The 13,059-nt window shown below is 33.4% G+C and overlaps 3 protein-coding genes across 4 annotated transcripts in view; 2 read left to right on the top strand and 1 right to left on the bottom strand.

Moving 5' to 3' along the window:
* The window catches only part of LOC126880538 (uncharacterized), a 391,874-nt gene that overhangs the window by 85,664 nt on the left and 293,151 nt on the right, over positions 1-13,059 (top strand). The window lies entirely within an intron of this gene.
* LOC114338228 (polyamine-transporting ATPase 13A3-like) overlaps positions 1-13,059 on the top strand; it is a 161,595-nt gene that overhangs the window by 65,526 nt on the left and 83,010 nt on the right. Inside the window, exon 2 of one of the 2 annotated variants that reach the window (XM_050644453.1) lies at positions 4,647-5,088. The exons of the other annotated variant lie outside the window; for it this stretch is intronic. Coding sequence (XP_050500410.1) covers positions 4,995-5,088 — 94 coding nt within the window. The 5' untranslated portion in view covers positions 4,647-4,994. The remainder of the gene's footprint in view (positions 1-4,646; positions 5,089-13,059) is intronic. 2 annotated transcript variants of the gene reach the window in all.
* The window catches only part of LOC114338227 (uncharacterized), a 212,355-nt gene that overhangs the window by 175,477 nt on the left and 23,819 nt on the right, over positions 1-13,059 (bottom strand). The window lies entirely within an intron of this gene.

Genomic DNA, 13,059 nt, shown 5'->3' with positions numbered 1-13,059 from the left:
ATGAAGTCTGACCCATTAAGTATGGTATTTTTGAGACCGCCTAAGTGTCCTCTCTCTACAGTTAACGTATGTTACTTTCCTAGTGAAACACCCTGTATACTCATAAGAGTACATAATATTGTTTCTTTTGCCGCGCACTGTCATAACACGGAACGGCAACGGCACGGATATGTATAAATCGATATAAGCTCTAAAATGTCAATTTAACAATGTTGATTTACTATTTTGTTGTATATATTGCACGGGAAAAAATTTATGGTGGGTATTACAATATTAGCAAGATATAAGTACTAATAAGTATGATGTTTCCATTTATTAGGCAGATATCAAAATCATATATCCCCCCAATATACAGGGTGTAACAAAAATACAGGTCATAAATTTAATCACATATTCTGGGACAAAAATAGTTCGATTGAACCTAATTTACCTTAGTACAAATCTGCACATAAAAAAGTTACAGCCCTTTGAAGTTACAAAATGAAAATCGATTTTTTCCAATATATCGAAAACTATTAGAGATCTTTTATTGAAAATAGACATGTGGCATTCTTATGCTAGTAGTATCTTAAGAAAAAATTATAGTGAAATTTGGACACCCCATAAAAATTTTATGGGGGTTTTGTTCCTTTAAACCCCCCAAACTTTTGTGTACGTTCCAATTTAATTATAATTGTAGTACCATTAGTTAAACACAATGTTTTAAAAACTTGTTTGCCTCTTAGTACTTTTTCGAAAAGTCAGTTTTTATCGAGATATTTTGAATATTTGTCAAATCCACCACATATTTGTATATGGCTAAGTACGATTATGGAGACTTGGTAATAATATGAAAATTTATTTATGATTTACATTTTTAGGTATATTTTGAACCATATTAAAAAAGAAGTAATATCTCGATAAAACGTGGCTTCTCGAAAAAATACAAAGAGGCAAAAAAGTTTTAAAAACACTGTGTTTAACTAATGGTATCACAGTAAAAGTTTAATTGAAACATACACGAACATTTGAAGGGTTTAAAGGAACAAAACCCCCATACAATTTTTATGTAAACATATTAAAAAAGAAGCTGCAACTCGATAAAAACATTATCGAAAAAATACTAAGAGGCAAAAAAGTTTTAGAAATATTTAATTTAACTAAGGGTACCACAATAATAATTTAATTGGAACGTACACAAAAGTTTGGGGGGGTTTAAGGGAACAAAACCCCCATAAAATTTTTATGGGGTGCACAAATTTCACTATAATTCTTTTTTAAGATGTTCCTACTATAACAATGCCACATGTCCATTTTCAATAAAAAATCTCCAATAGTTTTCGATATATTCAAAAAAATCGATTTTCATTTTGTAATTTCAAAGGGCTGTAACTTTTTTTATGTGCACATTTGTACTAAGGTAAATTAGGTTCATTCGAACTATTAATGGTCTAAGAATATGTGATTTAATTTATGACCTGTATTTTCGTTACACCCTGTATAATATTCTCAGGATATATGATTAATATAAATCATATATCCTCCCGATTGAAACCCGAATATTTCCGATCGAATTTATCACTGTTTAAAAAATATCTTGCGTTGCCAGGTGTATGACAATTATCGTTCTATACGATAATTTTAACATAAAAACTTTTTTTAAACGATTTCCGGAGTGGAAGTCAAGTCGTCGAAACTTTGTTAGTTAACAATTTAATTTTCGTTACAATTATTTGTGACGTAAGCCTATATAAATATAATATATAATTTATTAGACATGCCCAAGAAAACAGTTTCAGAACATTTTTGATATATTTCGAAGTTGTCAAGTGTTAGTTGTAATACCTGTAATATAAAGAAACGAATCAATATCACTTTCTCACTAAATAAGTGATTAAAATGTCGTAATCGCCAGAATATGCAGCATTTCTTATAACAGTTTATTAATTAGTTTAAAATTCATACAATGGAAAATAAATTTTAATTAAAATTTAAATTTTTATACAGCGACTCCAACCAATCATCTGGTATATATTATTCCTTTGTTGTAAATTCTATTAACGAAAAGAGTTAAATATATACTGCTTTCCCCTTCCAAAAGCTCCAGCAGCTCAGCATGGATTTGACCTGGTCCAAATGCCTTATTATTTTTGGCTTGCTTTATTGCACTTCTTACGCCCGATTTCAAAATACTGTTACCTTCGTCTATCTCTTTTTCACATTCCCTATGTTGTGCGTAATCACAGGTGTTAACGTCGGCATAACATGTTTTGTTTTCTAATTCGGGAGCTATACTTAAGATTCTTATGGAGATTGAGTCTGACTTGTTTTCGTTGGAGGAAGAAAATGTTCATTTTAAGTTACAAATATGTTTAAAAGTGTTAGTTAAACAGGAATTTGTTAGAGTCATTGCAGATAATTGAAAGAACCTGGGTGAACAAATCAAGAAAACAGTATAGTCCGTTCTTTAACGGCAAAATATTGCAAAACCTCTAAATTTTAAAGAACCGCTTGGATTGGCATGCAATTTGGCATACACATAGCTAACAAGTCAAAGAAAAAAAGTGATATTGTGCCGATATGTGCTTTTGCAGTGGGGGTGGTTTTCGTCCCCCTTTTGCAGTGGGGGTGAAAAAGTATTCGTCCAAAGTAAGTCCGGGAATGGATAAACTGACTAATTTTAAGTAACTTTTGTTCTATAGAGTTTTTTCACTAAGTCAATACTTTTAGAGTTATTTGCCAGTAAATATGTTCATTTTTTCAACAAAATAACCACGCTTTTAGACGGTTTTACGCAAATAACTCAAAAAGTAAGTATTTTGTCGAAAAAAACATTCTTAGCAAAAATATAGCCTGAAATTTTTTTTAAAAAATGGTGTATATATCACGTCTCTATACCTAATAGAAGCAGAGTTATAGCTAATTAAAAATAGGTTCATATTCGTCAAATTCCAAATGGAATACTTTAACGTGAAATAACCAAAAATGAAGCACATTTCGGGGAAAACTTATTACAACTTATTTAAAGTGTTTAAAAAAAGCTTTATTTTTGTCTTATAAAAAAATTTCTAGCATCAAAAGTAAACAAGTTACGCTCAAAATAAAGTTAATCCTTTTTTTTTTTGGTAAAAAAATCGGGAAAATCACCCCCTAATTAGTATCTCAAATGAACTTAATTGTTACGACTTCACAAGTTTTTTTGACTCGTGTATGTATTGTTTATATGATCTGTTAGTTTCATCGGTGCAAAGTCATTATTTTTGAAAGGGCTGTAGTTAAAAGGGGTTGAACGAGTCACTGATCACGAATGTATGCAAATTTAGAACATCAAATCTTAATCAATTTTTGTCTAACAGAAAAACAAAATATACATGATATTCAGAAAAGCAATGCTGACTCTTTTTGTTTTTCGAGATTTTTGGTATCTCTAACAATTTTTAAGTTATTTTAAAAAAAGCATATTTTTCAAAATTAAAATTTTAAAAAAATTTACTTTAAAACGAAATGTTTTTAAAAATAAGCACTTTGAATCGATGAAACTTACAGATCATATAAACACAACATAAGTAAAATAATTTGTGGAGCGATTAATTTCATTTAAGTTGCTAATTAGGGGGTGGTCTTCCCGATTTTTTTTGCCAAAACAAAAGGGACCAACTTTATTTTGGGCGTAAGTTGCTTAAATTTAATGCTAGAAATTTTTTATAAAAACAGAAATAAAGCTTTTTCTAAACACTTTAAAAAAGTTATAATGGGTTTTCTACAAAAAGTGCTTAATTTTTTGGATATTTCACGTCGAAATATTCTATTTGAAATTTGGGGAATATAAATATATTTTTCATTGGCTATAACTCTGGTTCTACAAGGTCCAGAGACCTAAAGCGTACACCATTTATTTCACTTTTTTACAGGCTATTTTTTTGCTAAGAACGTTTTTTTCGACAAAATACTTACTTTTTGAGTTATTTGCGAAAAACCGTCTAAAAATATGGTTATTTTGTTGAAAAATTAACATATTCACTAGCAAATAACTGGAAAAGTGTTGACTTGGCGAAAAACCTCTATAGAACAAAAGTTACTTAAAATTAGTCAGTTTACCCATTTCCGGACTTATTTTGGACATATATTTTTTTCACCCCCAAGAGGGGGTGAAAGTCACCCCCAGGGCAAAAGCACACATCGGCACAATATCACTTTTTTTCTTTGACATGTAAGCTATGCGTATGCCAAATTTCATGTCAATACAAGCGGCTCTTTAAAATTTAGAGCAAAAACCGTGAAAGAATGTACTAGTATTATAGCAGTATTTTGGGTAAACATCCCAAACATCAAAAGCAAAAACAGTGGTTTTTAGTGGTGTTTAAACCATAATAATTATTGTAATAGATTTAATGATTGATGAATATGGATTGATGCTTCTTTGATTATTAAAAAAAGTTTAAACGCAACTTTCCCATTATTTTCCAGTATTATGTTTAAGTTTTTTGCATATTGGAACTGTTTATTTTGACGAATACCATAGTGCACTTAGATAAATTTAATTCAAATTCAATCAATAAATACTTCTAAGATACTTATCTAATCATACATTAAACATTTTCAAAAAGTCTACATTAGTTTTTTAAGAATGTAATTATGTAATTCTCTAAACCTATTTAACGTTTTAGGTGAAATGAACCGAAAACCTAGTAACTGATTAGATGTTCAGAGTGTGACAAGGATCCTGCTAGAAGCCAGAAAATAGTGTGTGAAAAGAAAAAGAATAGATAAATGACATTAATAAGAAGTGTTAGGAGATTTGAAGAAGTAAAGGTTGTAACGAATTTTGACAGTTGACAGTTCCCTAAGTCGACCGGAATTGAAAAAACTATTAAGATTAATTTAATTTATTAAAACATAGTGTACTTAATTTATTTTGACTATTTTAAATTCGGTGTTCGTAGCAATTATCTGTGTGGTAAGAAAGTATAGTTTAAGAAGAAAATATAGTTTGCTAGATAGAAAGAGACGAAACTATGGGTTCTAGGCGTATTTTTTCGAAGTGTTTTCGGCGCGAGACCGATGCTGAGGTTGGTAGCAGATTAGAGCAGAACGAAGGGTTGTTAAGAGGTTAGTTAACGCTGATTTTTTCTTGGTAGAATGCATGCTTTTAAAAGTTGGTTTAAAGGGCTATCCTAGTGTACGAAATTCATACACTTTTTTGGGAATTTCTAAAATAAAAAGTACTAGGTATACCAATTGTTTTAAAAATTTGCATGAGCATTTACTATAAAAAGAAGTACATGTAAAACAATTTTCATGAAAAAATATTGAAAATTAAATGATGTATGCCGCATAAATTATGCGCCATCTACTGGCAGCGTGAAAATAAAAACATAGCTCCACTGAAACATAGCTCCACTGCTGCACTGATTGGGACTAATAGAGATCCTGAAACATAAAATTTTAAAGGTATTATTGAAATATAAATTATTTTCTATTCCACCAACTAGGATTTTTGAAAAATATTAAAATTTGGAAAAATGAAGAAGTGTTGACATTTTTTTTTAAATTTAGCTAGAACATTTTCAGTTTCAAAAACCGCCAAATTGACATTTTTTATCCGATCAAAAAACCCCTAGTTGATGGTATAGAAACTACCTTGTGTTTCAATAATATCTTTGAAATTTTATGTTTCAGGGTCTCTATTAGTCCCAATCACTGCAGCAGTGGAGCTTTGTTTTTATTTTCACGGTGCCAGTAGATAGCGCATAAATCGTTTAATTTTCAATATTCTTTTATGAAAATTGTTTTACATATAGTCGGAGAGATAGAAGCGGATTTTGTGCGTGATAAGTAATATGTAAAAACTATACGTGGATATGTTGAATTAGTTGTGTACATGACTTTCACCAACGGCCGGAAACCAGAGTGGGGGCCGAGGGTAGTTATAAGGGGTCAAAGTCGCGGTTTTTATTATTTTTTTTGTGACGCTCATGATCGAGATAGTGCACCAAAATTTGGGAATAAGTAGGTCATGAGGTAACTAAGTACAATCTCCAGAGATGGAACGCTGCGTGTCCGATAAAGGGGTGGGGGTAAGTGTGAATATAAAAAATATAAGGGGTTTTTTGGGATGTGCTAGATTGAGATAGTGCACCAAAATTTGGGAAGAAGTAGACCATGACTTAGCTAAGTAAAATCCCCAGAGCCGGAAACCAGAGTTATAGATGAGAGTAGTTTTAAGGGGTCAAAGTCGCAGTGTGTATTATTTTTTTGTGACCCGGCACAACGTTTGTCCCCCACGCGGTGTTCCGCCCCTGGAGATTTTACTTAGTAATGTCATGATCGACTTATTCCCAAATTTTGGTGCACTATCTCGATCACGAACGGCAAAAAAAACCCCATATATTTTTATACTCACCCCTGTCTACCACCCCTTTGTACCCCAAGCAGCGTTCTGCCCCTGGAGATTTTACTTAGTTACCTCATGACCTACTTACTCCCAAATTTTGGTGCACTATCTCGATCATGAGCGTCACAAAAAAATAATAAAAACCGCGACTTTTACCCCTTATAACTACCCTCCTACGCCACTCTGGTTTCTGCGTCTGGGGATATTCACCCCTGCCCCACCCCTTTGTTCGCCACGCAGCGTTCCACTCCTAGAGATTTTACTTAGTTACGTCTTGACCCACTTATTCCCAAATTTTGGTGCACTATCTCGATCATGAGCGTCATAAAAAAAATAATAAAAACCGCGACTTTGACCCCTTGTAACTACCCTCGGCCCCCACTCTGGTTTCCGGCCGTTGGTGAAAGTCATGTACACAACTAATTCAACATAATCCCCGTATAGTTTTTCCATATTACTTATCACGCACAAAATCCGCTCCCAGCTCTTAGACTAATATACTTCTTTTTATAGTAAATGCTCCTGAAAAATTTCAAAACAATTGGTACAGTACTTTTTATTTTAGAAATTTCCAAAAAAGTATATAAATTTCGTACTTTTACACTAGGATAGCCCCTTAAGATAAACAACAAACAACAATTTGGCAATTATAGTCCAGTCGTCAGAGACCAAAATGCCACTCAACCTCTAAAAATAATACGAACAAGGTCAATTAAGAGACCCCAAAGAAGATGCAACAAAGTTTGCCACTCATACCCCCCTTTTTTCATAAACTGACCCCTAACTAACATTCAAAATCGCCGGTCGCTTCAAGCTTTGTTTCTGACAGAACGGTTCTTTCTAGACAAAAAGTGCTAACAAACATTTTTGTTAATAACTATTTCGGCCACATTTCTTGTTTAAAACATTTTTTTCTACAGCGTACAGATCGAACACCTACTAGGGGGGTTTATGGGGAAGCTCGGATCTAGGAAGGGCACACTTTTTGCATCTTTTTGGGGTTCCAAAATTGACGTTGCTAGCAAAATTCAGCTTAGTCGTCCCGTTTTTAGAGATCAAATCTCTGACGACTGGAAAATTACGTTTAAATTAATATCTGACCCTTTATTTACGTTTGAAATTTAGTCCCTTATATTGTACAATAAACGTTTTGAATTCTTCACCAGAATACTTTTAAACAACCACTAAAAGCAATGGTCTTTACCTCATAATTGGTTTTGTGGCGCTCAAAAATCGTGTCCTGTATAATTGTTTATCAAATTTCTCCCCCCTTCTAGACTTTTTCTTTCAAATGAACCGAACGGAGCCAGATCTGGTAAATAAGGGAAGCGTTCAAGTAACTAGACTCCTAAGTCACGAGCAAAACGTGATGTGCAAAAAAACAAATCTTTAGAAAACTTCCACTTTTTTCTCTTTAATGAAACCTTAAAACACCTTAAGACACTTATGTTCTAAATGGCAAGTCAAGAGGAGTTCTAATTTTCAGTCTATTTAGTTGTGTAGAGTTGTCCAATAAATTCACTGCTAATTCGTTGGGGTGTTTTTCCAGTCGTTTGAAATATTTATCACTGCATTTGATGATCATCTGCTTCACTGTCTCGATCTTCAAGTCCCTGTAAATGTCTGCATTTGGAATTAACCACGGTGCATTTGTGATAGCACGAAGAACCTTGGATTGAAACCGCTCCAGTATTGCTAGGTTGCTGTCTGCTGCAGTTCCCCACAGTTCAATCCCGTATGTCCAGATAGGCCGGATGATTGCTTTATACACTAATATTTTGTTAGATAGAGATAAGGTGGATTTTCGGCCGAATAACCAGTGTTTTTTGTATTTTATTCCTAATTGCTTCCTCTTCGTCCAGATGTGTTTCTCCATGTTAGCCCCTTGTCAAGGTGTAATCCGAGATATTTTACAGTATCATTTTTAGGAACATTCTTGTCATGCATTAGGATATTCGGTGTTTCTTTGTGACATTTAGTGAATACTACGTTAACTCATTTTGCTTCGTTGATCTTTTCCATTTCTTAGCCCATATTTCAACTAGATGTATGTTTTGTTGCAATATTTCAGCTGCCTGTATGGGATCTGGGTTTTTTACCACAATTGCAGTGTCATTTGCGAATGTTGCGATTGTAGATTCTTCTCCAATTGGGAAATCAGCTGTAAAGATTGTGTAGAGAATTGGCCCCAAGACACTGCCTTGCGAGACCCCAGCATTTATGTTGTGAATTTCAGACACACTTTCTTCGTATCTTGTGTAAAATAGCCTTTCTTCGAGATATGATTTTACTATTGTATATAGCGGCTGAGAGATTTCTTTCTTCAGTTTGAATAACAATCCTGGATGCCAGACCTTGTCAAATGCTTGACTTACAACCAGGAAAATGGCATTGCAATAGCTCTTTTCCTGGAATCTTTTCTACCACCCTATGCACTTGTTCAGTTGTGCCGTGGTTTTGGCGAAAACCGAACTGATGATTTCGTATAATATTGTTTGTCTGAATATGAATAACTAGTCTACTTGCAATGATTTTCTCTGCAACTTTTTACATAACTGGTAATAGGCTAATGGGTCGGTAGGATGTAATCTCATGTGGAGGTTTTCCTGGTTTTGAAATCGTCATGATTTCTGCTAACTTCCATTCTGCAGGAAAGTAGCCTGTTGTTAGTATCGAGTTAATGATCTGTGTTAAACTTACTATTCCTTTTCTAGGTAGGTTATTTAATATGTTGGCCGTTATCAGATCATGTCCAGGCGCCTTCTTTTTATTGAGGTTTTTTATTAGACCTTTTACTTCATTAGGAGTTGCCCATTTGGGTGGTAGATTCATTTGATTAGGACTATCTGAATATTCTAGATGTCGTCATCTTCATTGGCTCTGTTTGTTAGTGGCTGAAATACCTTTTCTAGATGTTTTGCGAAAGCGTCTGCTTTTTCCTGATCTGTCTTTAACCATTTTAAATCTTCTGTTCTGATAGGTGGAATTTGATTTTGTGGCCGCTTTAGCTTATTTGTGGCCTTCCATAATGAGTAATCGCTGTCTGAATTAGGTGTCGTTGTCCCCTATGCTAATCAATAATGTCGAATAATGCCTCCCAGATATTTCTATAGCCTCATCCATAACATCAATCAGCAGTACTCTTAGGCAATTCTAAACCGAGGCAATAACTGTTTCAGTCGATTTTAGAGAAATAAAATTTTGCAGTCCTTGGAGATTCATCCTTGGTCTTCATTCCATAGATTACTTCTTTCTTTTTGAGTTATAGAAATGTTCCTGAATAACATCCATATGGGAAGAGAACCCAGTTTGCAAGAGATTTTTAAGCAGACTCAGTTGGAGAGAAATATAAGTTACGGTGCAGACAGGACACGAAATGAATCATTAGTACCACCGAATTAGATCAAGAATACCAAGGATTAGATGAACGCCGAATATTGGAACAAACTATTGGACTTAGGGACACGAAGTACCTTTGAAAACTATAGATCTTCCGAAACTCTGTAGGAAGCTGTTTCAAATCCGACTTGAAGGACCAAATTATAAACTAGAGGTTAAAGATTGTCTTCGACGACTTCAAACAATAATTTAAAAATTGATCGAGTAATGTAAAAGCGTTACTAGTTACATTAAAATATGTTTTATCATATTTTCATAATGGTAGGGGAGCAAAGTATGCTAAATGTGCAGTCACTCGAGCGCTTTGGGGACCTATTGGGTTGTGAAGAGTAGGTCCTAAAACCAAAAAAAGTTAAGTAAAGTTTTCCATTTTAGTGGGCGCTTGCCATTTTTTAATTTAATTTTCCATTTCCAACAATCGTTTTTTCCGATTATAACGCCATCTATCCATAATTCGAAAAAATGTTTCGAATAAGAGTTACTTATTTTTACGTAAGGAATCCAAATCTGCAATAAAAAATGAGGGTTCCCATTTAAGATTTTAAAGTAACCCCCCACCCCATCTCCGTGGGGGGTCGTGTTTGGTGCCATTCGATAGATTTTTCAAAAATATTGAATAAGTGTATTTTACAGTTTTTCGATCTGATGTTCATTTCGCGAAATATCGTGGGATTCGTATTTAAAATATTAAATTTACCCCCCACCCCTCTCCGTGGGAAGTCGTGTTTGGTATCATTCGATAGATTTTTAAAAAATATTGAGCACATATTTTTTAGTTTTTCGATCTGTCAATCATTTCGCGAAATATTCGCTTTTTTATTGTGAAACTTTGGGACTCACCCATTTCCTTACGCCCAGCTCAAATCGTCAGATTTTTTAAATATACACTCTTTTGCACGTACTTAACTTACCTTATCTTAATCTGACAATTTCGAGTTTTTTTAAGGATAGATTTTTTTTTTCGGGCCCCCCTTAACGAACTCCCCTGTGTTAAGAGCCAATATATGGTAGAGGTACATCTACAGGGTACCAGGGTTCTCCCCATATGATAATCTGACGCGCTCGAGTAACTGCAAAAATCCCCGCTTGGGCTCCCCTACCATAAGCAATTAAACTGTATGTATATTATGTTTACTCCTGTCTTCAAAAAGGTCTTACAGGAACCTTAAAATTTCGGAGGTTTCTGGAGATTTGAAAGGACCAATATAAACATAAAACAAGGATTATCGATATGGACCGTTCTAAGAAAGTGACGCAAAATTGATGTTGTATTAAAAACTTCGCAAGAGAAAGTGTTGTAAATACGTGATTATTTCCTATGACAAATATAATATATTACTAGACGACTTGGATAATTTCCAATATCTAAATGAGTAATTAGAAGGTTGGTTTATATACTGGGTGTATTGCCAATTATAGCTACTTAATTTTAAAAACTAAATGTGCAATCGCGTAATTTTGGACACAGTTGAAGATTCTCCTGACGTAAGAAGAGGCCTTCGAAAAAGCTACGGGAATCAAACTTTAGGTGGGGAAATATACTTAATTCTAAATTAATTGGAAAAGTTGAAATTATGTATTTGATTTGGCACTGAGATTTCCGTAATCAAAATCTCTCTTCCATTACCAAGTAAAGTCTATATCTCTCTTCTTCTGTTTGTAACTTAAGAATACCTCGTGCATCTGGGCTACCTGTAGGATTTGTCCCAATCTACTTCGGTTTGTGATATCTTCTCTCCAATCTTTTATTCATCAGAGTCTGCTTAAGGGGAACGGAGCAAAATGCAAAATTTTGACGCAGGTCAAAAATTTCAGTGTGTTTTAAATGTATTCATTTTTTTTTTTCGAACTGTGAGAAAACTAATAAGTATTTTTGATGAATTTAAACGCAGAATGAAAGACTACTTTATTACCGAGGGTCCCTTAGAATAAATAAAAAGTTTCTTTGGAATGAAATATTTGCAATTAAAAATCACACTAAATTTTCTATTTTACTTTCATCCCTGTAACTTATTAAAATAAACATTATATAAGTTTTTAGAGACTTTCGGCCCTCGGTAATAATGTAAACTTTCATTCTGCGTTTAAATTTTTCAAAAATAACTATTAGTTTTCTCAGGATTCGAAAAAAAATGAATATGTACCGGGTGTATAGTACAGCTTTGAGAAAAAATATTTATAACAAAAGTTGCCTCGGGAAAAACCTGAAAATTATTTTCATAATTGTAGGTCTATCTCTAGAGGGCGTAATTGAATATCAAAAATTAAAAAATCAAAATTTTTCAAGATTTACCTAATGAAAGGGCACTGGAAATCCAATCATCGTATTCTTCATAAAATTCTGCGCATATTTGATTCCACAAGTTTAAGTCTACCTTTGCAAATAAGAGGTGGGGGTGAGTGGGAACCTTCTTATGAAAAAATGGCTGTAAGTCCGGTTTTGATAAATCGAATTTTTGCATACTTGATCTTGTTGAAAACAGCTCTTTTTCGTCAATGTAAGTTTCTTAATTTCGAAATAGCCTAATAAGTAATATGCAAGCTAGGAGGCGTTATTTAATTATTTTCAGAAATCTAGTCTTCTTTCTAAAATATTAAATACAAGTATGCATTTTTATTCCTATATTACAAAATTATACCAAATTAGCAACATAATACCGAAAACCGCATGTCGATACCTTTTTTCTATCTCGAGATATCTTAAGAAATGTATAAATTTTAAACATAACTGTTACTGTTACCGGTAAACGAGGATAAGGAAAAGTAGTGTGCTATGGAAAAACCAAATAAACATTTTCCAGATGTAAACGTATACATATAATTAATTAAAACAACAATAAGACAAACAACACTATAAAATATAACAAAGAAATAAAAGCAACTACTTACTTAGTCTTAGTATCTGCCTAAATGTTCAAATTGTTGCTCATCATTTTCGATGCAAGCATTTACTCTTTCAAGAGTAGATTGAATAGCAACAGATTTAACTGTTTTAGACTTTTATTTATGGGGACGGATTAAAGACCTTGTTTTGCCGCTAGGCTCACTACTCGAGAAAACATGATCTAGAATCTAGAGAATACGAAACGCCATTCAAAGCATTGCGAAAGCAGAAATTGAGACTGCTGTTCAATCTACTCTTGAAAGAGTAAATGCTTGGCATCGAAAATGATGGGCAACAATTTGAACATTTAGGTCGTCACTAAGTTAGTAGTTGCTTTTATTTCTTTGTTATATTTTATAGTGTTGTTTGTCTTATTGTTGTTATAATTACAGTTGAGTCCGCG

The sequence above is a fragment of the Diabrotica virgifera genome, chromosome 2, assembly GCF_917563875.1.
Source record: "Diabrotica virgifera virgifera chromosome 2, PGI_DIABVI_V3a".
In the NCBI taxonomy this organism is placed as follows: domain Eukaryota; kingdom Metazoa; phylum Arthropoda; class Insecta; order Coleoptera; family Chrysomelidae; genus Diabrotica; species Diabrotica virgifera.
Note: the sequence above shows the minus strand (reverse complement) of the source record. Positions and strands in the feature narration are given on the sequence as shown.